Below are 26,875 nucleotides of genomic sequence, written 5' to 3' on the forward strand. Positions count from 1 at the left end.
CAGCGAAGGCGGAGAGAGGGTGTGTGCGTGTGAGCGGCAATAAAAGTAGCAGTTATCTGTCACTCTTATCTCCCCTGTCAGGCGGTGCCAGAAGACCAGCGCTTGGCTATAGCCATTATCTTGGTGATGTGGGTCTCGGCTCTGGCTTCTTCTCTCATTGACAACATTCCCTTCACTGCCACCATGGTAAGAGCCCTGAGCCTGATATCACAGCTGCAGCATATCACACTCTTACACAAACAAGTCACATGCAGATTCTGTGACATGGAAGAGAGACGATTTATAATGTGTAGCTACAGCAATTAAATGCTGATACAGAAGTTAAAAGGTGTGTATCATTCGGGGAGGGGGGTTCTTATTAAAAAATACATAACAGGCAGAGATGCAACCAGGGATTAGGGCTGTATTATGTATTAATCAGATGTGGGAGGAAAAAAACAGGCTCAACATGTGTTAATCATTTCATAATTGGAGGTTTATTTCTGTAAAAACTGTCTGAACAGCTACTGCCTCACCACGTCTATTGTCAGCTGTCTTTCCCCCCCAAATTAATAGATTCAGCAGAGATCAATGTTTCAGAGGAGTGCCTCTGTGCTCAATTAAAATGACACTGAGAAAGGAGAAAGACGTTATCCCACTGACAGAATGAGATGCTGCCTGTGAGAATTAAACCATCACATTTTTTGACTAGTCAGTGTGTCCATGGGGTTTTTTGAAAATGTCCTTTTCTCTGATTGTTTTTTTTTTTTTTTCGCCCATAGTTTCAGGTCCATGCAAGAATTGCTCTACCTGAAAAGAAGAGCACTTCAAAGCGCGTCACTTTTCAATTCCGTGCACCGCTGATAAGAAGAAAGATGTCCTGATTGGCACAATAGAGTGAGGCTGAGGAAAGATTTGTTTTCCCCCTTCAGTCCGCAGTGATTGAGATTAGGAAATTTATGAATGAATCAATTTAGAAGCATTTTCAAAGCAACAGTTCTGCATTTACACTTATTTGCTTTCTGTGCCAGAGTTACAGGAAACTATTGATACTTCACTCATGTCTGTATCTATATAAAAATTACCGATCTTGCAGTGAGAGCATCGAAACAAGAGGTACATCGGAAGAGGACAAACAAATATTCTCCTTAAAAACATCCAACTGTTTGTTCATAATCATTTCAAATGCATTTTTTTTTAAACTATTTTACCCATTCCTGCAAAAATACATTTAAAGTTTGCTTCCCTAACAAGGGGCAGACATGTAGATTGATATAAAGCAGCTGTCAAAACTGGTACATATTTCAAAATATGAACAATAATGAATAAGACCAGCAAATAAGATCCTATCAGGAAATACTAGAGGTATATGGAGGCCTTAACTCAACTCAGGCGTAGGTTTGTTTTCTCATACTTTTGTACACTCTCATTGTCAGGCTCAGGAGGGACTCGGAGTCAGACCGTCACTAAAGTTCACGTTTTATTTACACACACACAGACACCAGGTGCGAATATATACAGGTGAGGGGGCACAGGAAGAGGGTCTCCGGGAAGCACAGGCACGGGAAGAAGAGGGCTATGTACAAAATCCACTGAAGCTCAGGTAGCTCGGACTCCGGCTTTAGCTCACCAACGGCGGTCCTCAGGCTGGCGAGAATCCTGGCACAGAGAGGAAAGGCAGGTAAGTAGTGGCACGACAGAAACTCAGAAAAAGGCTCAGATAAGTGATGACACTGACGAGTGTTACACAATAATCCAGCGAGGAAGCACTCTCAGCAGCCGCCTTAAGAAGTGAGTGATATGATTGCTTGCAGGTGTTCGAGCCAGGGGCTGGAGCTGTCATGACTCCGCCCCGGTAGAGCGCAGTGCAGGGGAGAGAGAGAGATGCAGCACAACAAAAACACTTGTAGCCATACAGAGTCAGCCGAGAAGGCACAGGGTCATGACAGTACCCCCCCCTCAACGGGAGCCCCTCGGCGACCCACCCGGCTTACCCGGATGCCGCCGGTGAAACTCGCAGAGCAGACCAGGAGCCAGAACCGCCGACCGGGGCACCCAGGAACGTTCCTCTGGCCCGTAGCCCTCCCAGTCCACCAGGTACTGGACGCCCCGCCCCCGCAAGTCCATAACGCGGGTGATGTTAAACACTTCCTGCCCATCCACGAGCCGGGCGGGCGGAGGGGGCCCGGAAGGAGGGCACAACGGGCTGGAGAGCACGGGCTTGACCTGGGAGACATGGAAAACATTATGGATACGCATATTGCGAGGCAGCTTCAGACGGACGGATACCGGATTGACCAGGGCCTCAATCTCGAACGGACTGATGAAGGCCGGGGAAAGTTTCTTCGACTCTGCACGAAGGGGAACAAAGCGTGAGGAGAGCCATACCTGTTGCCCAACTGTATAGGCAGGCGCAGGGATCCGGTGGCGGTCAGCGATCTCTTTATTGCGCTCCGCCGTCCGCAGCAGAGCGGCTCGGGTGGACCGCCAGGCCCGGCGGCACCTGCGGAAATGATGTTGTACTGATGGGACGGCATGCTCAATTCAATTCAATTCAATTTTATTTATATAGCGCCAAATCACAACAAAAGTCGCCTCAAGGCGCTTCATAGATACAAGTGCTCACCCTCCACGGCCGGGAACAGGGGAGGTTGGTAGCCCAATGAGGCTTCGAACGGCAACAGTCCAGTGGCTGAAGAGGTCAGGCAGTTGTGGGCGTACTCAATCCAGGGGAGCTGCTCGCTCCAAGTGGCCTGGTTGAGAGAGACGACACAGCGGAGTGCCGCTTCGAGCTCTTGGTTGGTACGCTCGGCCTGTCCATTGCTCTGAGGGTGGAAGCCCGAAGAGAGACTGACCGCGGCGCCGATCTGCATGCAGAACTCCTTCCAAACCCGAGAGGTAAATTGGGGTCCCCGGTCGGAAACGATGTCCATCGGAACGCCATGAAGCCGGAAGACGTGGGTGGTGAGCAGCTGGGCGGTCTCCAGGGCTGTAGGGAGCTTGGGGAGGGCGATGAAATGAGCCGACTTAGAAAAACGGTCAACAATAGTGAGGATGGTGGTGTTACTGGATGACGGTGGGAGCCCCGTAACGAAGTCCAGCGCTATGTGAGACCATGGCCGTCCTGGCGTGGGGAGTGGTTGAAGAAGCCCGGCGGGTGGTCGGTTGGGACGTTTGTTCCGGGCACACGTGGCGCACGCCATAACGTACTCCCTGGCGTCCTTGTCCAAGGTGGGCCACCAGAAAAACCGCTGGAGGAAGGTGATGGTGCGGCGGGCTCCTGGATGACAGGTGAACCGGGCAGTGTGGCCCCAGTGGAGTACCTGAGGTCGGACAGCAGCAGGGACAAACAACCAACCAGGGGGGCCCGTCCCCGGGTCGGGGTCAGTATCCTGGGCCTCGCGCACGAGAGCTTCGATCTCCCATGTGACAGCTCCAATAACACAGGTAGCTGGAAGAATCAGTTCTGGATCGGAGTCTCCTTCCGTACTGGAAAACTGACGGGAGAGTGCATCGGGCTTCACGTTGCGCGACCCTGGTCTGTAAGTGATGGAGAAATTGAATCTTGTGAAGAAGAGGGCCCACCTGGCTTGTCGTGAATTTAGGCGTTTGGCGGACCGGATGTACTCAAGGTTCTTATGGTCGGTCCACACGATGAACGGGTGTTCCGCGCCCTCAAGCCAGTGCCTCCACTCCTCCAGGGCCAGTTTGACCGCTAGCAGCTCCCGATCACCGATGCCGTAGTTCTGTTCTGCGGGTGAGAGACGACGAGAAAAGAATGCACAGGGATGGAGCGTACCTTCAAATCGTTGAGACAGAACTGCTCCCACTCCAGAGTCCGAAGCATCCACCTCCACCACGAACGGTTGCCTGAGGTTGGGCTGACGGAGGATGGGGGCAGTAGTGAACTTCTCCTTTAGTAGGGAAAAGGCCTCCTGAGCAGAGAGGTCCCACTGAAAAGGAACTTTGGGAGAGGTAAGCGCAGTGAGAGGTGAGGCGATCTTACTGTAGTCCTTTATGAAGCGTCGGTGGAAGTTGGCGAATCCTAGGAACCGTCGGAGTTGCTGGCGGTTCGGCGGTTGAGGCCAGTCCACCACGGCCCGGACCTTCTCGGGGTCAGGTTTGAGATCCCCCTGAGAGATGATATAGCCAAGGAAGGCCACCGTGTCAACGTGAAATTCACATTTCTCCGCTTTCACGAACAACCGGTTCTCCAGGAGGCGCTGCAGGACCTGCCTCACGTGACTCTCGTGCTCCGCCTGGGACTTAGAGAAAATGAGAATATCATCAAGGTACACAAAAGCACATCGATTAATAAAAATCCCTCAGAACATCGTTAACAAGGGCCTGGAAGACCGCGGGCGCATTGGTTAAGCCAAAGGGCATGACGAGATACTCATAGTGTCCGATATGAGTGTTGAAAGCGGTCTTCCACTCATCTCCCTCCCGGATCCTCACCAGGTGGTAAGCGTTTCGCAGGTCCAGTTTGCTGAACACCGTGGCCCCCTGGAGTAGTTCGAAAGCAGAATTGAGGGGAAGAGGGTACTTGTTCTTTACTGTGATCTTGTTGAGGCCGCGGTAATCAATACATGGCCGGAGCGTCTTGTCTTTCTTTGCAACAAAGAAGAAACCTGCCCCCACGGGGGAGGATGACGGGCGAATTAACCCAGCAGCCAGAGAGTCGTTGACGTATCTCTCCATGGTTTCCCTTTCGGGCTGTGTGAGGCTGTAGAGGCGGCCAGAGGGGAGAGGCGCCCCAGGGAGAAGATCAATGGCACAGTCATAGGGCCGGTGTGGTGGAAGCGAACCCGCCTCATCCTTACTAAAAACTGCTGCGAGGTCATGATAGACGGAACCGAAGACAGCTCTGGTGACTTTGAAGGCTTCCCGGGGGGGGGAGAGGGAGCAGATGGCGTGGCGGCCCGAAGGCAGGTCATGTGGCAGCCCACACCCCACCCCATAACTTGCTCCTTCCTCCAGTCGATGTGTGGGTTGTGTTGTGAAAGCCATGGATAACCTAGTACAAGCGGGGTTACTGGAGCCTTAAACACACAGAAACAAACGTTCTCAACGTGGTTACCGGAGAGAGTGAGTGTGACAGGTAGGGTGACGTGCGTTATGTCAGGCAACCGGTGACCAGACAGGGCGGACACGCGGAGAGGATGAGGCAGTGGTCGTGTGCCAATGCTGAGCTTGGAGACTAGCGACGCATCAATGAAATTCTGTTCTGCACCAGAGTCAATTAACACAGAGGGAATGGGACAACGACCGGAGGGTGAGTTTAGCAGGCAGCAAGAGACGGGGAAGAGGCTTGTTGCTGGACAGGTCGCCCACCAGTACCCTCTCAATTACTGGCGGGCGCCTCCTTTTGCCAGCGCCGGGCAGGCAGAGATGTAATGCCCCTTGCGACCGCAATACAAACACTCACCCGCGGAAAACCGGCGTTGTCGCTCCGCAGGGGTGAGTCGAGAACGTCCCAGCTGCATAGGTACCTCCTCGGTTCCAAAAGCTCTAGCCTCCCGTGCGTCGGGTTGGGGCTCCCGAAAAGCCAGGGGCTCGCGAAACTGCTGTCTTCGTGAGCTCTGGCGCGCCCGCAGGCGATCATCCACCTGAATACACAGGGACATCAAAGCATTTAGAGAAGCAGGAAGCTCCCGCATCATTATCTCATCCTTGAGCTCTTCGCGGATATTATTTAACAGAGTGGTCTTCAGGGCCTCAGGTCCCCATTTGGTCTGTGCAGCTAGAGTCCAGAAAACAGAAAAGTCAGCCATGCTTCGCCTACCTTGCTTCAGATTAATCAAACGATAGCCAGCAGCCTCCGTACTAGAGCCTTTATCAAACACCGACTTGAAGCGAGACAGGAAGTCATCATAAGACATTCCGGGGCAAGCCTGTAGCTGGGCCTGCGCCCAGGCCAGGGCTCGATCACGTAGGAGCTGGGTGACGTAAGCGATCTTTACCCCGTCAGAAACAAAAACATGAGGCAGTAATTGAAACTGCATGGAACACTGCAACAAAAATCCCGCACATTTTCCCATCTCCCCAGAAAAAGCCTCAGGTGAAGGTAAAAGCTTATCCAGCGAAACCGGGGAGGCTACTGAAGCTACCGCGCTAGCAGCCTGAGTAGCTGTGGCTGCTGCAGTGACGGCAGGAGCGTGTGTTACCTGGGGAGGAGCCGCAGGAGGCTGATCGTCGGCCAGTGGAATCCGTTGGGCGAAGGCCTGAGTTAGAGACGCCACGTCTCCGCTGAGCCGTACTAGCATTTGTTCCTGTCGGTGCAGAAGCTCCTCCAGAGACATGGGGGCTGTCGCTGCTGGGTCTGCTGAGTCCATAGCGATGGCTGGATTATTCTGTCAGGCTCAGGAGGGACTCGGAGTCAGACCGTCACTAAAGTTCACGTTTTATTTACACACACAGACACCAGGTGCGAATATATACAGGTGAGGGGGCACAGGAAGAGGGTCTCCGGGAAGCACAGGCACGGGAAGAAGAGGGCTATGTACAAAATCCACTCAAGCTCAGGTAGCTCGGACTCCGGCTTTAGCTCACCAACGGCGGTCCTCAGGCTGGCGAGAATCCTGGCACAGAGAGGAAAGGCAGGTAAGTAGTGGCACGACAGAAGCTCAGATAAGTGATGACACTGACGAGTGTTACACAATAATCCAGCGAGGAAGCACTCTCAGCAGCCGCCTTAAGAAGTGAGTGATATGATTGCTTGCAGGTGTTCGAGCCAGGGGCTGGAGCCGTCATGACTCCGCCCCGGTAGAGCGCAGTGCAGGGGAGAGAGAGAGATGCAGCACAACAAAAACACTTGTAGCCATACAGAGTCAGCCGAGAAGGCACAGGGTCATGACACTCATATACATGTACTTTCACATTGGAGAAGTCGCCCCCTGCTGGGTATTAGAAAGAATTCAGAGAAATAATAATACTTTTCCAAAAGGAGAACAGTCAGGCTTTATTCATCATGGAGTCCATAAACATGTTATTGTATAGCACTTGCGTCATAACCACACACACACACACACACACACACACACACACACACACACACACACACACACACACACACACACACTTTCATATCTTAGTGAGGACATCTAATTGACATAATGCTTTCCCTAGCCGCTTACCCTAAACATCAAAAATGAATGCCTAACCTTTAGCCTAAACATAACCTAATTGTAACCCTGACACTAAAACCACATTTTGAACCTCAAAAATGCCTCGTGGTGACTCTTGGTCCCCACAAGTATAGTGACATCCCAATTTTCTGTCCTCACAAAGGTGTCTAAACATGTACACACACACACACACACACACACACACACACACACACACACACACACACACACACACACACACACACACACACACACACACACATACATCCTTCTTGTAGTTAAAAAAAGCAAAAAAAACATTTCGCCATATTAAAAACAGAGTATGTAAAATTTCAAGAAAGAGCTGTTTTCATGATTTTAAATCTGTCTCTGCAGATTCCTGTTCTCATCAACCTGAGTCAGGATGCAGATGTGAACCTGCCAGTTAAACCGCTCATCTTTGCTTTGGCTATGGGAGCCTGTCTGGGTGGTAAGTATTGCTTCTTGGGCCTCATATGCTGTATTATAAAAATAGTGCATTGCATGTCAGTTTTGGGAAAAATACACAACAGCCTTCCAGACTCCCTCACAGACATCAGGGACTTTATAGTTTATCCCTGTTTGAAAGGTGTGGATCTTTATTGATGACGGCTGCCAGAAGAAGACAACATATGCTCCAGGTGACAGCCACACTTTGTACAGCTGTGTCGCTCCCCGGGGAGGTCAGGCTGCGCTCTTTGTGGGAGCAGCCTCAGGGCTCTCAGAGATCGCCTCAGTCAGGCTCATTCTGCGCCCCAGTGGCCAGCCCTTCATCCGACTGTGACTCTGCTCCGATGGGAAGGACACAAATGGAGAGAGAGAGCTGTCATAGTGTTTCAGTTTAATCAACTGCACTGTGACAGGTCTTTATCGACTGGCAGTGTGATGTTGCCCCTGCCAAGCTCCATCCTCACACTGACACCTTTTGAGATGTGGGCAGTATTGAACTGCAGGATGGGTACGCGTGCTGACTGTTAAAGCAATGCTTTATGAGATTAAGTCAGAAAAGTGATCAACAGTATTATAAGACTGTAAAGTACTCATGCTCATAATGATGAAATACTTTACGTTAACTTGTGTTTTGCTCAGCTCTATATTTTTATTATTGGGTTCTTCTAGAGCAGCATTGCACGAGTTGAACACGAGTCCTTACTCATCTTCTACTAAACGCTGATGCAGCCACTCGCTCCACTCTCTTCCTAAAACAAGCATCCTGTCTCTTTATGGTCTCTCTTCCTTAAAAGCACACGTTCCTGTTACTTCTATTGAGCTTCTGCAAACAGGCTGTGATGGTTCTGTGCAGTGTGTCTTCCTCTTGCAGCAGTAGAGGAAACCAACTGAGAAACATAATTTCCCATTCTGAAACAGTAGTTACAGTAGAGATTTGTTTCAAGTGTCAATACAAGACAAACATTTCAGAGATTGGTTATTTACACATCACTGAAATGTGCTTTTCTAACTCGTCTTCATTTCCCTTTACAGATAAAAAAAAAATCATCATCTTCTAACATTAATCAGCTAAAGATCCACCTTCATAGTGGGCTCTGATTGCAGAAGCTGACTTTCTGGTCTTTAGCTGTTTTGTTTTTTTTCTGAGAAAAAGAAAACTAATACCCACGGCTCTACTTCTTCAGGAAATGCATAGTATTTCAAGTTTTCTTTTCTGGTCAACCTCCAAAAATGTTTTTAAGCAAACTGATGGAAGTATTTCTGAGTCAGACTGAGCAGGTGGGTGGGCGTGCTGTGATCAGAGCAGAGCTTCTTCTGTAACCGTACAAAGAGAGACCCTCCATTTAATGCCAATCAGATCCAAGAATAGAAAACAAAATGTTTTTGAAACAGGATGTGAAACAGTGCAGCGTTTCAGAGACACTGACCTGTTTATTTGCAACTTTAGCCATGTTTAATATGAGCGTCCAGCTTTGTAGCATTATCTGTTTGCTGGGAAGTAATAAAAAGCAGTTTAGGCAAGGCAAGTTTATTTATATAGCACAATTCAACAACAAGGTGATTCAAAGTGCTTTACAGAGACATTAAAAAACAAAAACAATAAAAAGCACGATTTAAAATTGATTACAGAGAAAAGACACAAAACAAAAAAACAGTAGATAAAATCAGTAGTGTCACGGCTCAACGGCACGAGGGAACAGGGATGGACACAGGCGCAGAAACCAACCCGGAAGCGAGGTGACAGAAAACAAATGATTTATTTCCGCCCACAGGAAAACAAAGGTGAAACACAAAGCGACGCCACCACACTAGTGGCGCGTAGGATTAGTCTGTGAAAATGAGGGCGACCTAGACACCTCTAGGAGACGGCTGAACAGCGGGGACAGCGGGGAGGTAGAAACAGGACTAGGTAGGGGCCGGGGCACTGGAACAAGAGGAGATCACGATCAGAGGGATCCAGCAGACAACCAATAATCCTCCGCAGTTGAATTGAATTGCCTTACTTGGTTTCAGATGGGGGGGGACAGGTGGAGCGGAAAACCCAGAAGCGGTCGAGGCGTGGGGAGGCAGGCAGGTGAGCAGTGGGTCGGCAGGCCACGTTGTGTGAGCAGCTGGCGGCCCAGGTCCAGGAGGACGGGAGCGAGGGGAACAAGATCTCCACTCCGGGTGCTATCGCTGAGAATAGGAGATACTCAGGCGATGAGTGGTTGAGAGCGCAGGTCTGATATACCGCTGGCACGATTGCTCACAGGTGGTCAGCCAGGGAGGGGCAACCGGACTCCGCCTAAAGGAGGAGGAGCCGCTGTCTGAGACCTGCAGGTGCCCAACCAGACCATGACAAGTAGTTAAAATATAAGTTTTGAATTTTAAGCTTAAAAGTGTGGATTTGGTGTTTTATTCAAATGCAGCTGAGAATTAAATAAACTGAGTGTTTCAGCTGATCTGAGGCTTTCTGGGAGTTTGTTCCAGATATATGGAGCATAAAAGCTGAATGCAGCTTCTCTGTGTCTGGTTCTGACTCTGGGAACTGATAAAAAAACGGATCCAGATGACCTGAGGGATCTGGAAGGTTCATACTGCGTCAGGAGGTCACTGATGTATTTTGGTCCTAAACCATTCAGACCTTTATAGACCAGCATCAGAACTTTAAAGTCTATCCTCTGACGGACAGGCAGCCAGTGTAAATGTAACCAATACGTCTACTCACCAAAGAATGAGTGAAGCAATATGGATAACAGCAGAGGACAATTTATTTAGGGTCTGATGGCAATTTACCATCGGTGTCCAGCACTTTAAAGGATTGATGGACTGGAGCACATCTGTCCTTAACATACCCTCTTAAACATCAGCTTGACACTGATATATCAAAGGAAACTTAACCGACTTTAAATGCAAATGTTTCAACCTGAACAACTTAAAACTTCTCTGGGATACAATGTAAACAAAGACAAGAAGAAGAAAAATATTTCCATCAATAGTCACTTTTCCTAACCAGGAGACAAGTGAATATATTATGTAAAGAGTCCTTTTTCTCAGTCCTGGGGTTGTAACACCACAACCTCCTCAGTCCGTAATCAGAGAGTGTCTATTTGACAATAACCAAAATGTCTTTGGATAGTCTTTGTGAATGCAAACAAAAAAACCAAAAAAAAAACCAAATGGTATTAGCTGGCCAGCAAAATAAAGAGAGTGTATGGCACTGAGTGCGGGCGTGTGTGTGAGTACTTCGGTCCAAATAATCAAGGTCCGGATGGATGAAGGGATGGCGGCCGCTTGTCCTTTAATGGCACCAGTAAGGCAGCACAGTAGTAAGGCAGCACAGCAGCGAGGCAGCACAGCAGTAAGGCAGCACAGCAGCGAGGCAGCACAGCAGCGAGGCAGCACAGCAGCGAGGCAGCACAGCAGCGAGGCAGCACAGCAGTAAGGCAGCACAGCAGCGAAGCGTCTGGCAGGAGAACGAACAATAGTCCTTTTCAAGGCTACTGCAGAAGGCGATATTCCCCGCTAGCTCACCCCAGCTTGCTCTCTGGCACAGCTACAAGCCACGTGAGCTCATAGCCCCTCCCGCTAGGATGTACTACCACAGTCGACTGTTGTAAAGCAGCCGCAAACCAATAGCAATAAAAAAAAAACTCAAAATCATTGAAGAACATTTTATAACACCCAATATAGGTATATACAGTGGGGCAAAAAAGTATTTAGTCAGCCACCGATTGTGCAAGTTCCCCCACCTAAAATGATGACAGAGGTCAGTAATTTGCACCAGAGGTACACTTCAACTGTGAGAGACAGAATGTGAAAAAAAAATCCATGAATCCACATGGTAGGATTTGTAAAGAATTTATTTGTAAATCAGGGTGGAAAATAAGTATTTGGTCAATAGCAAAAATACAACTCAATACTTTGTAACATAACCTTTGTTGGCAATAACAGAGGTCAAACGTTTACTATAGGTCTTTACCAGGTTTGCACACACAGTAGCTGGTATTTTGGCCCATTCCTCCATGCAGATCTTCTCGAGAGCAGTGATGTTTTGGGGCTGTCGCCGAGCAACACGGACTTTCAACTCCCGCCACAGATTTTCTATGGGGTTGAGGTCTGGAGACTGGCTAGGCCACTCCAGGACTTTCAAATGCTTCTTACGGAGCCACTCCTTTGTTGCCCGGGCGGTGTGTTTTGGATCATTGTCATGTTGGAAGACCCAGCCTCGTTTCATCTTCAAAGTTCTCACTGATGGAAGGAGGTTTTGGCTCAAAATCTCACGATACATGGCCCCATTCATTCTGTCCTTAACACGGATCAGTCGTCCTGTCCCCTTGGCAGAAAAACAGCCCCATAGCATGATGTTTCCACCCCCATGCTTCACAGTAGGTATGGTGTTCTTGGGATGCAACTCAGTATTCTTCTTCCTCCAAACACGACGAGTTGAGTTTATACCAAAAAGTTCTACTTTGGTTTCATCTGACCACATGACATTCTCCCAATCCTCTGCTGTATCATCCATGTGCTCTCTGGCAAACTTCAGACGGGCCTGGACATGCACTGGCTTCAGCAGCGGAACACGTCTGGCACTGCGGGATTTGATTCCCTGCCGTTGTAGTGTGTTACTGATGGTGACCTTTGTTACTTTGGTCCCAGCTCTCTGCAGGTCATTCACCAGGTCCCCCCGTGTGGTTCTGGGATCTTTGCTCACCGTTCTCATGATCATTTTGACCCCACGGGATGAGATCTTGCGTGGAGCCCCAGATCGAGGGAGATTATCAGTGGTCTTGTATGTCTTCCATTTTCTGATGATTGCTCCCACAGTTGATTTTTTCACACCAAGCTGCTTGCCTATTGTAGATTCACTCTTCCCAGTCTGGTGCAGGTCTACAATACTTTTCCTGGTGTCCTTCGAAAGCTCTTTGGTCTTGGCCATAGCGGAGTTTGGAGTCTGACTGTTTGAGGCTGTGGACAGGTGTCTTTTATACAGATGATGAGTTCAAACAGGTGCCATTCATACAGGTAACGAGTGGGGGACAGAAAAGCTTCTTACAGAAGACGTTACAGGTCTGTGAGAGCCAGAGATTTTCCTTGTTTGAGGTGACCAAATACTTATTTTCCACCCTAATTTACGAATAAATTCTTTACAAATCCTACCATGTGGATTCATGGATTTTTTTTTCACATTCTGTCTCTCACAGTTGAAGTGTACCTCTGGTGCAAATTACTGACCTCTGTCATCATTTTAAGTGGGGGAACTTGCACAATCGGTGGCTGACTAAATACTTTTTTGCCCCACTGTACATATATACTGAATATCACACAATATCAGATAACCAAATTAACACTGGGTTACATCCACCCCTGCTTAAAGTGTGACGTCCCCGTCACTATCACCCGACAGAGATTGCACTAACCCAGCAATCTGTTGTTGTAATGACAGGAAAAAGTTATTGAGCAATGCAAGTGTCATCGGCACATTGAAACTGTGATGCTTACAATCGACTTTGTAGCCGACCTGATAGTCACTGAGATAAGCCGGTGGCACTCTCCTCCTTTGTGGCCTACCACATGTTGGGGCTGGGCTGAGCACCTCCTCATCGTTTGCTGTCTCCGATCCTGTCAGATCTACAATGAATTCAGGTGCCCCAGGATTCAGAGGATACTGTGGCTGGGACGCCTCCTGTTCTCCCAGAACATGCCTTTGATCCGCCAACAAGTCATTGTCAGGAAATTGGCTGGATGTAAAGTTTATTTCCTCGTCTTGCCCAAACTCCTCCTCCAGCCGAGTTTCTTCTGTGTTGCTCCCTGCATCCACTCTCATGAGAGGTTGAACCGAACTGGTTAGCACATCCTGACTGTCACATTGCAGGTTAACCGGTAGGAACCCACAGGGAAGAAGCATGTCACGATGCAGAACTCGCTCTCTGCCCTCTGCATCCTCTGGCCTAATCACATAAACCGGGATAGACTCATCCGTCTGCTTAACAACGATGTGCACAATAGGCTCCCACTTATCAGAGATTTTGTGTTTCTTTCTTAGGCTCAGATTCCTTACCAGGACTCTGTCACCCACTTCCAATGGAAGGGCAGTAACCTTAGCATCCCAGCGTCTTTTGTTCAACAATTGTCTCTTCTCAGCATTTCTTGAGGCTAGGTCGTATGCATACTTCAGCCTACTCTTTAGTTCTCGTACATACTGAATATGTGTTCTGGTGCTGTGGCCACGTGGACTATGTCCAAAACAGAGATCAATCGGAAGGCGTGGCTCTCTACCAAACATCAGAAGGAAGGGCGCTTCTCCAGTTGCGTCATGTTTTGTACAGTTATAAGCATGTACAAGGGGGCGAACATACTTCCTCCACTCCTCTTTTTTTTTTCTTTTCCTCCAGTTGCTCTCTGGTACAAGCATCCAGCGCTGTGGGAGGTGTGCCAGAATGCCTGCCGTCATCTGTGGCTACGAGTGTTCGAGCCTGCACTTTAGTTGAGGTGCCGCTCATGTAACGTCTCCTGCGCATTTCTTTTAACTGACTCTCTTTCTCATGCGTTCTGATTTTAAAAAGCAGCTCTGAGAAAGTGGGAATAACATGATGTGCAGATCCCACTATTTCTTTTAGATGCAGAGTGGCAATTAGAGAGTCATCCCAGCAACCTCTGAGGAACTGCTTTAGTAGCTGAACATCAAAATCACTTCTAGGTATGCCATTACCGTCAACTACCTCCTGCAGCAACGTCTGGAGTCGGCGCAAGTAATCAGATGCCTTTTCTCCACTATTCTGATGAGTCTCTAGGTACTGGATATACAGCTCTTCACCTCCAGTGACATTGCCATAAGCCTTGTCAAGCTCATCGAGATAGTCTTTTGGTGATGCTTGAGACCCAATAGAAAGGGCCACATTCAAAGCAGGGCTAGCCAAGCTATCGAGGAAAACACGGCGCTGCTGCCCTTCGGAAAGGGTAGAGTCATTTAGTACCTGTTTAGCTCTAAGTCGCCATACCCTGTACTCTACCTCATTAGGGGGTTTTGGAGAGTTTCCTGAAAATGAGCGGAGCTCAAAACCAGAGGGAGTGTGCATGGGCGAGTCATGTTTTACAATGTGCTCCACAATGACTCTCTGAACCTCCGCTGGCAAAGGATCAACAAGCAGGGAGTCCGCATCAAGTGCCTGTTTAGCCTTGGGCACATGGCCATCATCACAGGCGGCAGTTGACCTGGGACCTGGTGTGGACTGAGTTTTAACTCCCAAGGCAGGAGTTGAGGTAGCTAACCCCTTATATGTATCATTTTTCCCACACATGTGGCTCACTGCAGCCTGATTTAAAGTCATGGGGCTCACATTATATGCTAATGCCAGTTCGTTTACTTGTTCTCTGAAACTAGCAGTCACATCATCAATTGCTCGAGCGAGGGGGACCACATCATGCGCCAGGTGAAAACTGCCAGGTCCCTGAGGACAGTACTCATCTATCTGAATAACCTCCCAACACTCCCCATCTGCTGAATGTTCTCCATCTAAGAGCATTGGGGTAATGCACTCCATGAACTGACACAAAATAGTGTCAGGGAGACTATCTATTTGTTGAATTTTGACAACGTGATCCAGCAAAGCGAATGCTCTTTGCACCTCTTGTAGTTTAATCTCGGCTTTAGCCCCTTTTAACAAAACAGTGTACTCTGGATCAAAACCATACCTGTCACAAAACTCCATTGTCTCTCTCTGCAAAGCAGTAGATGAATTCACAGATGTCTGTGCATGTGCTTCAGGATAAAGTTAGTGATGCGCTCCAGTCCCTGTTCGGGCGCCAATTTTTTTCCTACTACTCTTAGTTGTAACCAATACGTCTACTCACCAAAGAATGAGTGAAGCAATATGGATAACAGCAGAGGACAATTTATTTAGGGTCTGATGGCAATTTACCATCGGTGTCCAGCACTTTAAAGGATTGATGGACTGGAGCACATCTGTCCTTAACATACCCTCTTAAACATCAGCTTGACACTGATATATCAAAGGAAACTTAACCGACTTTAAATGCAAATGTTTCAACCTGAACAACTTAAAACTTCTCTGGGATACAATGTAAACAAAGACAAGAAGAAGAAAAATATTTCCATCAATAGTCACTTTTCCTAACCAGGAGACAAGTGAATATATTATGTAAAGAGTCCTTTTTCTCAGTCCTGGGGTTGTAACACCACAACCTCCTCAGTCCGTAATCAGAGAGTGTCTATTTGACAATAACCAAAATGTCTTTGGATAGTCTTTGTGAATGCAAACAAAAAAACCAAAAAAAAAACCAAATGGTATTAGCTGGCCAGCAAAATAAAGAGAGTGTATGGCACTGAGTGCGGGCGTGTGTGTGAGTACTTCGGTCCAAATAATCAAGGTCCGGATGGATGAAGGGATGGCGGCCGCTTGTCCTTTAATGGCACCAGTAAGGCAGCACAGTAGTAAGGCAGCACAGCAGCGAGGCAGCACAGCAGTAAGGCAGCACAGCAGCGAAGCGTCTGGCAGGAGAACGAACAATAGTCCTTTTCAAGGCTACTGCAGAAGGCGATATTCCCCGCTAGCTCACCCCAGCTTGCTCTCTGGCACAGCTACAAGCCACGTGAGCTCATAGCCCCTCCCGCTAGGATGTACTACCACAGTCGACTGTCGTAAAGCAGCCGCAAACCAATAGCAATAAAAAAAAAAACTCAAAATCATTGAAGAACATTTTATAACACCCAATATAGGTATATACATATATACTGAATATCACACAATATCAGATAACCAAATTAACACTGGGTTACATAAAGACCTCAGAGCTGGACTGATGTGGTCCACTTTTTTGGTCTTAGTGAGGACTCGAGCAGCAGAGTTCTCAATGAGCTGTAGATGTCTGACTGATTTTTTAGGTAGACCTGTAAAGATGCTGTTACAGTAATCAAGCCTACTAAAGATGAATGCATAGACTAGTCTTTCCAGGTCCTGTTGAGACATCAGATCTTTTATCCTTGAAATATTCTTGAGGTGATAGTAAGCTGACTTTGTTATTGTCTTAATGTGTTTTTCTAAGTTTAGGTCTGCATCCATCACTACACCCAAATTTCTCGCCTGGTTTGTGGTTTTTAGGTGTATAGATTGAAGTTCTCTGGTGACCTGTAATCGTTTTTCTTTGGCTCCAAAGACTATTACTTCAGTTTTGTTTAGCTGGAGAAAATTGTGGCACAACCAGTCATTAATTTCCTCAGTGCATTTACCAAGAGCCTGTACAGGGCCTGATATATATTTGTGTGTCATCTGCATAGCTATGATAGTTTATTTTGTTGTTCTTTATAATCTGTGCCAGTGGGGACATGTAAATGTTAAACAGATGGGGTCCCAAGATGGAACCTTGGGGGACTCCACATGTGATACTTGTCTGCTCAGATGTGAAGTTACCTATTGATACAAAGTATTTCCTGTTTTCTAAGTATGTTTTGAACCAGTTTAGTACAGTTCCTGAAAGACCTGGCCAGTTCTCCAGTCGTTTGAGTAATATGTTGTGGTCAACTGTATCAAATGCTGCACTGAGATCCAGCAAAACTAAGACTGACATTTTTCCACTGTCTGTATTCAGACATATGTCATTAAACACTTTGGTCAGAGCGGTTTCAGTGCGGTGGCTCTGTCTAAAACCTGACTGGAAGGCATCATAGCAGTTATTCTGTTTTAAGAAGTAACTGAGCTGTTGAGAAACTGCTTTTTCAATGATCTTACTTAAAAATGGGAGATCGGCCTGCAGTTGCTCATTTGTGTCTTGTCAAGATTGTCCTTTTTCAGTATAGGTTTAATTACAGTTTTTAGTGGTTCTGGAAACACACCTGACATTAAAGAAAAGTTTTCTCTGACTTTTTTCTCTTTTCTGTTTAGGAAATGGCACATTGATAGGAGCATCAGCCAACGTTGTGTGTGCAGGCATCGCTGAGCAACATGGATATGGCTTTTCCTTCATGGAGTTCTTCAAGTAAGCAAAGGCGCCATTAACAGCACGAAGCAGTCCCATGCACAAAGAGGTCATAAACAGCAAGTTTGAAAAGTTCCTCTGTTCTTGGTTTGTGGTGCTGAAATACGATAGGCTATTCAGCCTGAGGGGCTACTTACACATTTATGTCCATCATATGTTTCATTAGAAATTGCCAACAGTGTGTATGAATAGCCTGAGAACATTTAGAGAAAACGTGTCGCACTGAGTATCATGTGACAGAACACGTTTAGTTTGTCTTTGTGCAGCAGGTGCAGCGTTCTGTGAGCAGACTCCAGGAAACAACACGACACGCACGGGTTTGTTATGTAGTGCAAGCAGTGATTTGAGTCTGTGTCCTCTTCAGTGACCCTGTAGAGAAATGTTTACTACAGTGAGTGTGGAGGAAGTCAACCTGCAGCAATATTCTCTCATGTCGACAGAAATAGAAGTCCCCCAGTCACGCTGAACCATGAAAGAGGCATAAACAGTGTAACATATGTGTGACTGATTGAACTGATACTGAGTGAAACCGTCCAACCGTGGAGCCTGATTTCAGAACTCTAGGGTGGTTACAAGAAAAAAAGTCGAATGAATGGCAGAAAATGTGGTTATATCGCAGGCTGGATGGTCAGCAGGCTTCCTATCAGGTTGCCACCTGCTCACTGATAATTTGCACCCTGGCGACACAGCAGTCAGACACGCTTTATGGTTTGCATGTTGGAGAAGCCGAAGGGGTCAGTTATGTTGAAAAAAAGCATGAATATGAGTCTGATTAGACTTGATATGCCATTGGGTTGGAACTGCATCGCTATTTTATTTAGGAACAGTGGAAATGTAATGCCCGTGAGGGTTGAAAAGAGACAAAGTCAGAGGATTTCTTTTGGGATTTGTGTAACAGATTTGAACAGAGACTTGATTTAACATTAAACTTGTGACACTTATGACTGAATGCGGTGTCTGTGGCTTACTGTAGATTATTGTCATCAAAGATCTGAAAGTGTTTTCACTGGATGGAGTGACAGTGCTTTCATCATATCAATCACAGACAACATTTATACTGATATTCTATCTATACTTACCACCTAACATTTTCTGAAGCGCCGCCGTGAAGGTGACATTTCAGTTTGTAGTCTAAAGAACATTGATGTTCCCATTCCCAGTCCTTCCATGTGAAAATCTGGAGACGAGGAGAGCAGGACCGAGCACCCCCAGACAGAACAGACTGGGCTTCATCATATAACAGCGATAAAATTCTGTGATATAAAAAGGAGGAGCTGAGGAAGAGATGGGTTGCTAAGAGGTTTGCAGATGCTGCAGTTGTTTAAGTTGTGTAATCCTGGCTTGATTTTAAGGAAAATGCTAAATTGATTGGAACTTATTAATGCCTTCTACTCAGTACTTTCTAGTATTCACACACACACATTCTCACACCATTAAATGCCCAAAGGATGTGGACCGGAGGAGTCAGGGATAGGTCCACAGGGACCAACCAAATGTTCTAGCTTTTAGTTCTCAGATGTTTCCTGTAGAGGCTAAGCCTACGCTTGAAGCCACTGAGGTGGTCGTTAACGGGGGTGACGTGATGTCACTGGTATGCATGAATTAAGTTCACAGTCCAATAACTCCAGCAGTATGTATCTTGTCCTTTTTGGTCTTTATTCTGTATCGACTTAGCATAACAGCGCAACGTCACAAACTGTTTGCCTTCTCAATGACACACCTGACGCCGATTACGTGCGTCTACCTTAAATACCTTTACATTACATAATCAAAACAGAAAAAGGTGACCTCTAGTGACCACATAAGGTATTAACCCAAGAATGGCTCCTACATTTCCCATTGTCTTCCTCTGTTGTAGTGTGTTCCCTGGTCTGATATTTTGTTAGAAGTTAGTTTTCATGTACCGGTCTCTTGTTTTACTGTGAAAGTTTTCTTCAATTCCCTGTGTGGTTTTGCTTCCCCTTGAGTGATTATCCTGTGTGTCTTCACCTCGTTGTAATTCTTCGCCCATTTTCCCTCATTCCAATCAATAGACCAAGGGCCATAAATAGACTTCCTCTTTGTACTGTTATGTTCCTGTGTGTGTGTGTGTGTGTGTGTGTGTGTGTGTGTGTGTGTGTGTGTGTGTGTGTTTTCTTCTGTGCTGTCCTGTTCACCTTTTGTTTAAATTCTCTGGCTCCTCGTATTTGCCTTGCTGTCTACACTGTCTATTTTCTCTTGTATTTGGACTTTTTGTTACCTTGTGGATTTTACTATCAGCTTTCTGTTGGAATCCTCCTGCGTTCAGCATTTTGGGTCCTTAAGTCTACACTGTGCACAGCATCACTCTGAAAGGCACACCCTAATCAGCTCAGCTGATCAGCCAGGATTGTGACTTTGTGGCCTAACTCAACTAATGCTATGCTCAATTTGTTGTTTTCAGTGAGTTGTAATTTATTCTAAAGACTTGCAGAAGTATTGTACTTCCCACATACCTAAGCTACAGGATATGTTACTATGTTACTACTACGTTTTAATATTGTAATCTGATCTGTAGCAGGTTGCTTCATTGATATTCCTATTTACAGCTAATGAGACTGTGGCTGAGAAGAAAAAGAACAACTTCAGGTGACCTTTGGCATTAAGAAAATTCCACCATTACTTTTTCAGCCTTCGTTACCTGCTCAGTTGGCTCTGACACGCCGCTAAAGCCAATGAAGTAATTGGTGGAAAATGTGTCAGAGTTGGTTAAAGCTCGTTGACAAATTTCTTAGTGCACTAAAAAGACTCTGGGACGTCTGTCTGCAAAGGATTTCATTGAAATGGAGGGGAACAGTTGCAACCTGTCAGCTCTACTTCTCTCCCGCTCTAGCTGTGTTTACAGTTATTGGACAGGAGCATTGCTCTTGGCTGAAGCACTGTCTGTAATTGGATGTCTGTGGCAAGGGTCACTGCTGTTCAGAGAGACAGGAAAGGGGGAGCGAAGTCTGGGCAGCTGGGATTGACTAGTGCTGTATCAGGAGGATGAATTCAGGGGCCAGATGAGCCCACGGGGGCACAAATGCCTTTTTGATAAGCCATCACAAAGGAAAATGAGTAGCCTCGAATAGCTCAGCAGTTAGCATGGTCCCTGTTGCTTCCTTCGTGCCTCAAGGCCCTTATCATCCACCTCGCCACAAACCATTAACCTAAAGTGCATCACTAAAGTAACAGCTCTGTATGTTGGTCGGTTGAATAGAAACTGCCACGGGTGCTTGTAATGCACCCGTGGCATTACAAGCACTCTAGAATAGACCCACTGCAAAATGTACTTGTAAATGCCTATCAATGTAGCAAATTGCTACAGTTTTGAGACACAAAAACAAATGACATTAGACAATGTAAGGTGCTTCAGAGTGTCTTGTTCTTTTGGACCACATGTTGCTCATGTACAGTCACCTGCAGGAAATCTATACAGAAAAGCTGCCTCTGCACTACAGAGGCAGGTGTTTTAGCTTTATTTCTAATAAACACTGCAATCACGCTCATACATATTTTTGGAGGTTTTTTTGTGTACCGCTTCACAGCTTAAACACTGCACCAGTGTGCTTTTTGTGCTCATTGAATAGAACAGGTCAACCATTATCACAGGGGAGCAGCGCTGCTCTCTCTGTCCTACAGCCTCCACAGTCAGAGAAGCGCGGCCCATTGGTTTATCTAAAGAGTCTTTGAGATTGCATCAGGACTTTCAAAGAGCTCCCATCATATGCAATTAAGTCATTGTGTGAGATCACAAGGTTTGATGGGGATTTTTAGACAAGGTGAACCCTGCTCCTCTCTGTGGTATATTGTGGTGTCTTTTTCATGTGCCCCGTGTCCCCTCATGATGTGCCTGTGATCGGGAAATAGGTATTGCTCCGTAGAAAGGGATTCACTCATGCAGAGGTGACCTCAGGCTGTCTGACAGCGATAACAGCCAGACAGGCTCATTTTTCCCACAAGCAATATGTGATTATAGTGTAGTTTAAATGAAAAGCATGTGGTATTAACAGAAACCGAGCAGTGTAGTCAAAGAACTGAATTCTCACATTACAAATCAATATAAACACCAAATGGCCCTACATCTGTGCAGCTGAATGCTGCGTTACTGTCCAGTCTGGAGGTGCTTCAGAGCACTGACAGACCTGTTCTATTCCATGCCTTCTCTGTGGTTCATCAACATATGAGGATGCTGACCTCTGCACAAAATAGGTAGCATTAACCACTTTGCATCTTTTTGCACAATATTATTTCCAGTAGCTGTCGGGGTGCATATTGACAGCTACACTAAACGTTTTGTGTGTTTGGCTTGCTAATAAAACCTGTGAGAGCTTCCATTTTAATCAACAAATTCAACACAGATCATCGGCTGCTTTTGCCTTTGTTTAATCAGGACAGAATTTCATGCAGCAGATCTACCACGGCTTGATTGCAAACTGTCATGTGCAAAAACCTAAATTGATGAGAAAGGACTGGACTTAGGAAACTCTTTATTAATATATGGAAAATAAGGTGAAAGGCATTCTATGGAGCACTGAAAAGGAACTATTTTCTTTGGCTCTGGCTCTACTCTGGCAGCTGCAGCTGCAGTTCAACCCCAAGATTGAGAGCGCCACATGGTGATCTAAATCTTGGAAGGGACCACTGGTGAGCTGGGGGGCCAACAGGAAAACAGACTAATAGGTTATTGAAATATGTTGAGCCTGAAGTCAGAGTTTTCAGTGTCTTGAAGGTGGTGCTTTTCATCTGATTAGGTCACCACAGTAACTAGCAGTGTCTGGCGATGGTAGACAAGAAAAGAAAAAGACCGTTCCTTTCAGGTGCATGAAAATGAAGAACGTTTGGTTAGGAAACTAAGAATGTTACTACTGCAAAATGCTTACACCTTCTAGAGAAAAGACATTCACCATACTGAAAGTTTAGAGATGTGATACCAGTACTACAGAAGATGCTTTCTTCTGTAGATCTTTTACTTATTTACTTATTATCAGAAAAAAGAAAATTATAAATTCTAAACTTAATATATATTATCTAAAATCTTTTTAGTAAATCTTATATTATTTTCATCTTTTCTTCACAGTTCCCCCACTTTTGCTACTGATGCGTAAATAATGATAATCACTCAAAAATGACAATGACCATTATGACTCAGTTGAGAAACTTTGAAACTGTTTTTTTGTTACACTTAAAATGCAGAATGTCTTAAAATCATGAAAGTGCTGAAGTGCCTATAAAGTCTTAATATTCTTCAGTCCAAGTACTTATTTGCCATTTCTGCAAGCATATTCACTGGAAACCTCATAATTTAGTTTGAGCAGCAGACATGGTACACTGACTGCAGTTTTCACACAGGCACTTACACATATAAACCCAGATCCTACGAAGTAGAGACACTGTATAAAACAGGTAAAAACAGAACACAATGATTTACAAATCTCATAACCCCATATTGTATTTATAAGAGGACATATAAAACAAAGAAACAAAAAAAAAAGCTTAAATTGACAAAATGTACCCTTTTAGGATAAAAACAAAACCCATCTCGGTAGAGAGAAATGCATCCAGACGCTTTTGAACAGAACAGGAAATAGATGGTAGCTGTCTCATTTCAATCAGTAGATGAACTGGCAAATATTTATATTGCATTGACTCACACGCGCACACGCGCACACACACCTGATGTTCGTGTCGATCGAGATAGGCTCCGATCGACACTGACAGGAGGTGGAGAAGCATGCTCTGAGAGCTGGCTTGTTTAAGCACAGTTATGTTAGCGACTATTTGCTGTAGGCAGTGAAGGTGAAATGGTTCTAGGTGATTCTTTTGATCTCCCACACTCTCTTGTTTGTCTTTTTGCCTAGTAAATGATACTATAGGCTGCTGCTGGCGACGACAGAACCCAAACAGCTAAAATAATCAGTCATTTTGTTGGTTTTCTTGATGCTGATAGCCAGCCCAGACTCACTGCAGGCATGGGCAAACTGGTTGATGAGCTGCTGAAGGTCAGTGTCACCTCTCTGAGTTGCATCATCAGAGGAAGATAATTCTCTGATGAGAACTTTAAAAGCCTTGGCCTTCAGCAGACAACCATATATGACTACCGTAGTGACCCGTAAAGGCAGCTAAACATAAGAAAATGAAAAAGAAAACAAAGTTGTGGGCAGCTGCAGTGATCATCAGATACTCATTCTGAACCCAAATGGTCATCTCAGTTCCTTGAGATCCTCTAAGAAGAGGTCATGTCCAGGTTAACTGAAAATACACACAGCAAAGAGACAGGTAACCTTTTGTCTCACTGACAATCAGACTTGCACGGTTAACCTTGCCATTTCATATAAGCATCTGTGTGCTTTATACACATAAAACCACACGTAAGCCAAATATAATGTTTATCGTCATAATAATTGCATTTGAATGAACTGTCGTCATTTTGTCTTTAATCCTAATATAAAGATTAACACAGATAATATAGCAGCTGTATGTTTATGTTTTTTTTCCAGGCTGATTTGGCCCAAACTTTTTCTCTTCAGGCTGTCAGAGTGAGAGCAACATCTGCTCTCAATGATATTTTAATGATATGTTCTCTTATTTTTTAGTCTTAATTAGTCCTTTTCTGCTTTGATGAAGACTGATGGCTGGCACGCTGAATATACATGCAGTTTTTGTCCTCCAAAGTGATCCGTGGCACAGAGTGAGGATGAACAGATCTCTGGCCCTCGGAGCTGCCATGTGTCCATATAGGACATGGTAGACATCCAAACACGAGCCATCTGCAGTTCAGGAGTCATCTAAGGACACATTTTAATTAAGGAGACTAATTCAGGGGTGAGAAGCAGAAACATACATGGCAGCAGTCACCACCAATGCTTCATCCAGGGGACTACATTTCAGTCATTACATTCAGAAGAAAGCTGGCCTTTAAAAATGTCACCATGTGAAGCCATTTCTGTTTCAATAAACAACTTTGGACTAATTAGATGTGTGCATGCAGCCGAGGACTTTTTAGATTGTTCCGTTGTACGCAATGTGCATGTCTCGGAGCATCTGCTAGCTTTAGCGTGCAGGAAGACAAGCCTTCATCTGCAGGCTGATGTGTCCTTGATCAAGACGCTGAATTTTTAACGGCTCTGAGCGGCTGTGCAGCTCTGACCTCCCTGTGCTGCAGGCTGAGTGAAGACAGAGTAAGTTGTGGAGCTCAGCAAAGTGTCACACATCAATAAGACTGGATTTTGCAATAATTTGGTTTTCTTTATATGAGGAGTTGGACTGTCTGTGGCTGCCAAAGGTCAAAATATGTCTCTCACAAAGAGAGGTGATAATAAAGAGAAGAAAAATCCCTGTAAGATAAAGGTCTTTTATTACTTTTTCAAACCTAGCTTTAGTGCCAGGATTTTTTTAATGCCATTTTTGGTAATATATTTTTTTAAAGGAGAAATTTGAGAGAATAAACCAGGATAAATATAAATGGAAGCTATGACTTCATGTGACATTACACGATGCTTTACACTTATTGAAGCAAATTGCTGTTTGCTTCAGTAAGAGTGAAAGGTATATAGTAGAAAATAATAAAAGTAGTAAACAACATTTCTTGACTTCTTTTTCTGTGTGTACTGGAGCTTACGTTCCTGCTAAACTAACAGCTTCCATTGAATCATGCAACAATAGCAAAATAATAGAAGACACACACTGATGGGAACAATGAATACATTTTAAGATGATGACAACAACTACAAAAACACTGCCAACCAGCTCCTTCTCCAAGGCAAGAGACAAATTACACAAGAGTTGGTGGACAGAGGGAGCATTTGGTGAGACTCCAAATAATTTTCCTTAAAATGGTCATATTGGTGGAGGTTGAGCTCTGTGACTTTTCTGAGTGGCTAACTATATTTATCTCAACAAAAGAAAACAAGTGAAGCATAGATCTAGTCCAGGACAATTCATACTATCCTGTTAATTCAAATGGCTAATCTAGGGCACATCTGCAAGCCACTTGACAACCCACCTGTCCCCCTGCTCCTCCTTTATTGCTGTTTCTGACTTTCTGTATATGCCCTGATCAGAGACAGGCCCCCACATGCAGGTTACTGCAGCCCGTAAATCTTTTTATTCCAATAATCCTGACTGAAGTGCTGATCATTGCAACTAACTTGCTCTTCTCTTGTTTTGTACAGGCTGGGATTCCCCATGATGATAATGACATGCATGATCGGCATGTGCTACCTGCTGGCCACGCACATCGGACTGGGATGGAACATGTGAACTGTACCTGCTGCACAGAAATCCAAAGAAACTGTGTGACCACTCCTCCAAGAGTCTGAGTTCACTGTAACGTGATGTGTAACCTGACTGCTCAGTTTACCGGCATTATATGAAGCATTGCAGCCATATTTTTCAAAGCACGGAAAAGTGGTGTCTTTGAGTAAAGTGTAGACCATCAGGGACCAGATTTATCTGAGCTTTGACCAAAATGCAAGAAATTTCTGAAACAAAAATGTCACCAGTCCATTATGGTGTACATGGTGCTATGGCTTCACAGGGTAAAATAACTAGTGTAAGCATTTGAAGGTGTGCTCGCTGATGTTAGACTGTCCGTTCTTTTGGAAACAGACAAAAAAGAAACAAAAAAAGAAAAAAGTGGCCTGTTTAGAAAACCAATCACGAACATTACACCAGTGGTTTACCAAACTTCTGTTTATATTTACAACAAGATCCAGTGAAAGGGATTTTCTAATGGTTTGTGTCAAAGGCAGCATCAATTTAACTGCAAAGAACCGATGAGACAAGAAAGCAGTTGTAGACTGTGGTCGAAGCATTGTATACCACCTAGTGGATTGTGTACATGTAAACTCACTGATTTATTTCAGCAATCATATTCATCATGTAAATGCTCTCAATGCACTGAACAGCATCTTCTTACTTTATCTGTTTTTCTGTATGCGTTGTACAGCCCAACATCCTGAACAGCCAAAAGGAGAACGAAAAAATAAATCGAGGAATAAATTTGCGTGTAAGAATTTATATTTATTACAGATGCTCATCAGGGAAACACAGACTTTAGACACTATTGAAAAACTTTAGACTCGTCTATTCTGCAGCCAGAGGTCAAAAGACCTTCCAGGAATGGTGATGCTATTTTCCAGAGGATTGACTGTTGATCCCTAATCTGGAACCTAACCAGCTCCAAAAGGTACTATGGCGATATAGTCTGGTAAGTGAACCACCTACTTAGCAGAGTAAACCCTGAAGTTCCTTGGATAAGCCCAAAACCTGCACAAGCCAGTGTACTCCTAGTGTCGGTCCCAAGCCCAGATAAATGGGATCCGGGA

At 45.4% G+C, this 26,875-nt stretch overlaps 1 protein-coding gene and 1 long non-coding RNA gene across 2 annotated transcripts in view; one reads left to right on the top strand and one right to left on the bottom strand.

The window, feature by feature from the left end:
- oca2 (oculocutaneous albinism II) overlaps positions 1–26,536 on the top strand; it is a 72,626-nt gene extending 46,090 nt beyond the window's left edge. Inside the window, exons 20-23 of the mRNA XM_085447988.1 lie at positions 82–186; positions 7,482–7,575; positions 17,456–17,549; positions 25,721–26,536. Of these exons, the coding sequence (XP_085304114.1) occupies positions 82–186; positions 7,482–7,575; positions 17,456–17,549; positions 25,721–25,808 (381 nt within the window). The 3' untranslated portion in view covers positions 25,809–26,536. The remainder of the gene's footprint in view (positions 1–81; positions 187–7,481; positions 7,576–17,455; positions 17,550–25,720) is intronic.
- On the bottom strand, positions 1,453–2,500 carry LOC146680430 (uncharacterized). The gene is made up of 3 exons (XR_014918176.1): positions 2,368–2,500; positions 1,718–2,205; positions 1,453–1,638 (listed from the first exon to the last, which is right to left on the bottom strand). It is a non-coding gene; the product is annotated as an uncharacterized LOC146680430 (long non-coding RNA).
- Positions 26,537–26,875: the final 339 nt, after the last annotated feature.

The sequence above is a fragment of the Copadichromis virginalis genome, linkage group LG23 (assembly GCF_057382275.1).
Source record: "Copadichromis virginalis isolate Kocher_CV1m ecotype Utaka linkage group LG23, C_Virginalis_male_GT1.1, whole genome shotgun sequence".
In the NCBI taxonomy this organism is placed as follows: domain Eukaryota; kingdom Metazoa; phylum Chordata; class Actinopteri; order Cichliformes; family Cichlidae; genus Copadichromis; species Copadichromis virginalis.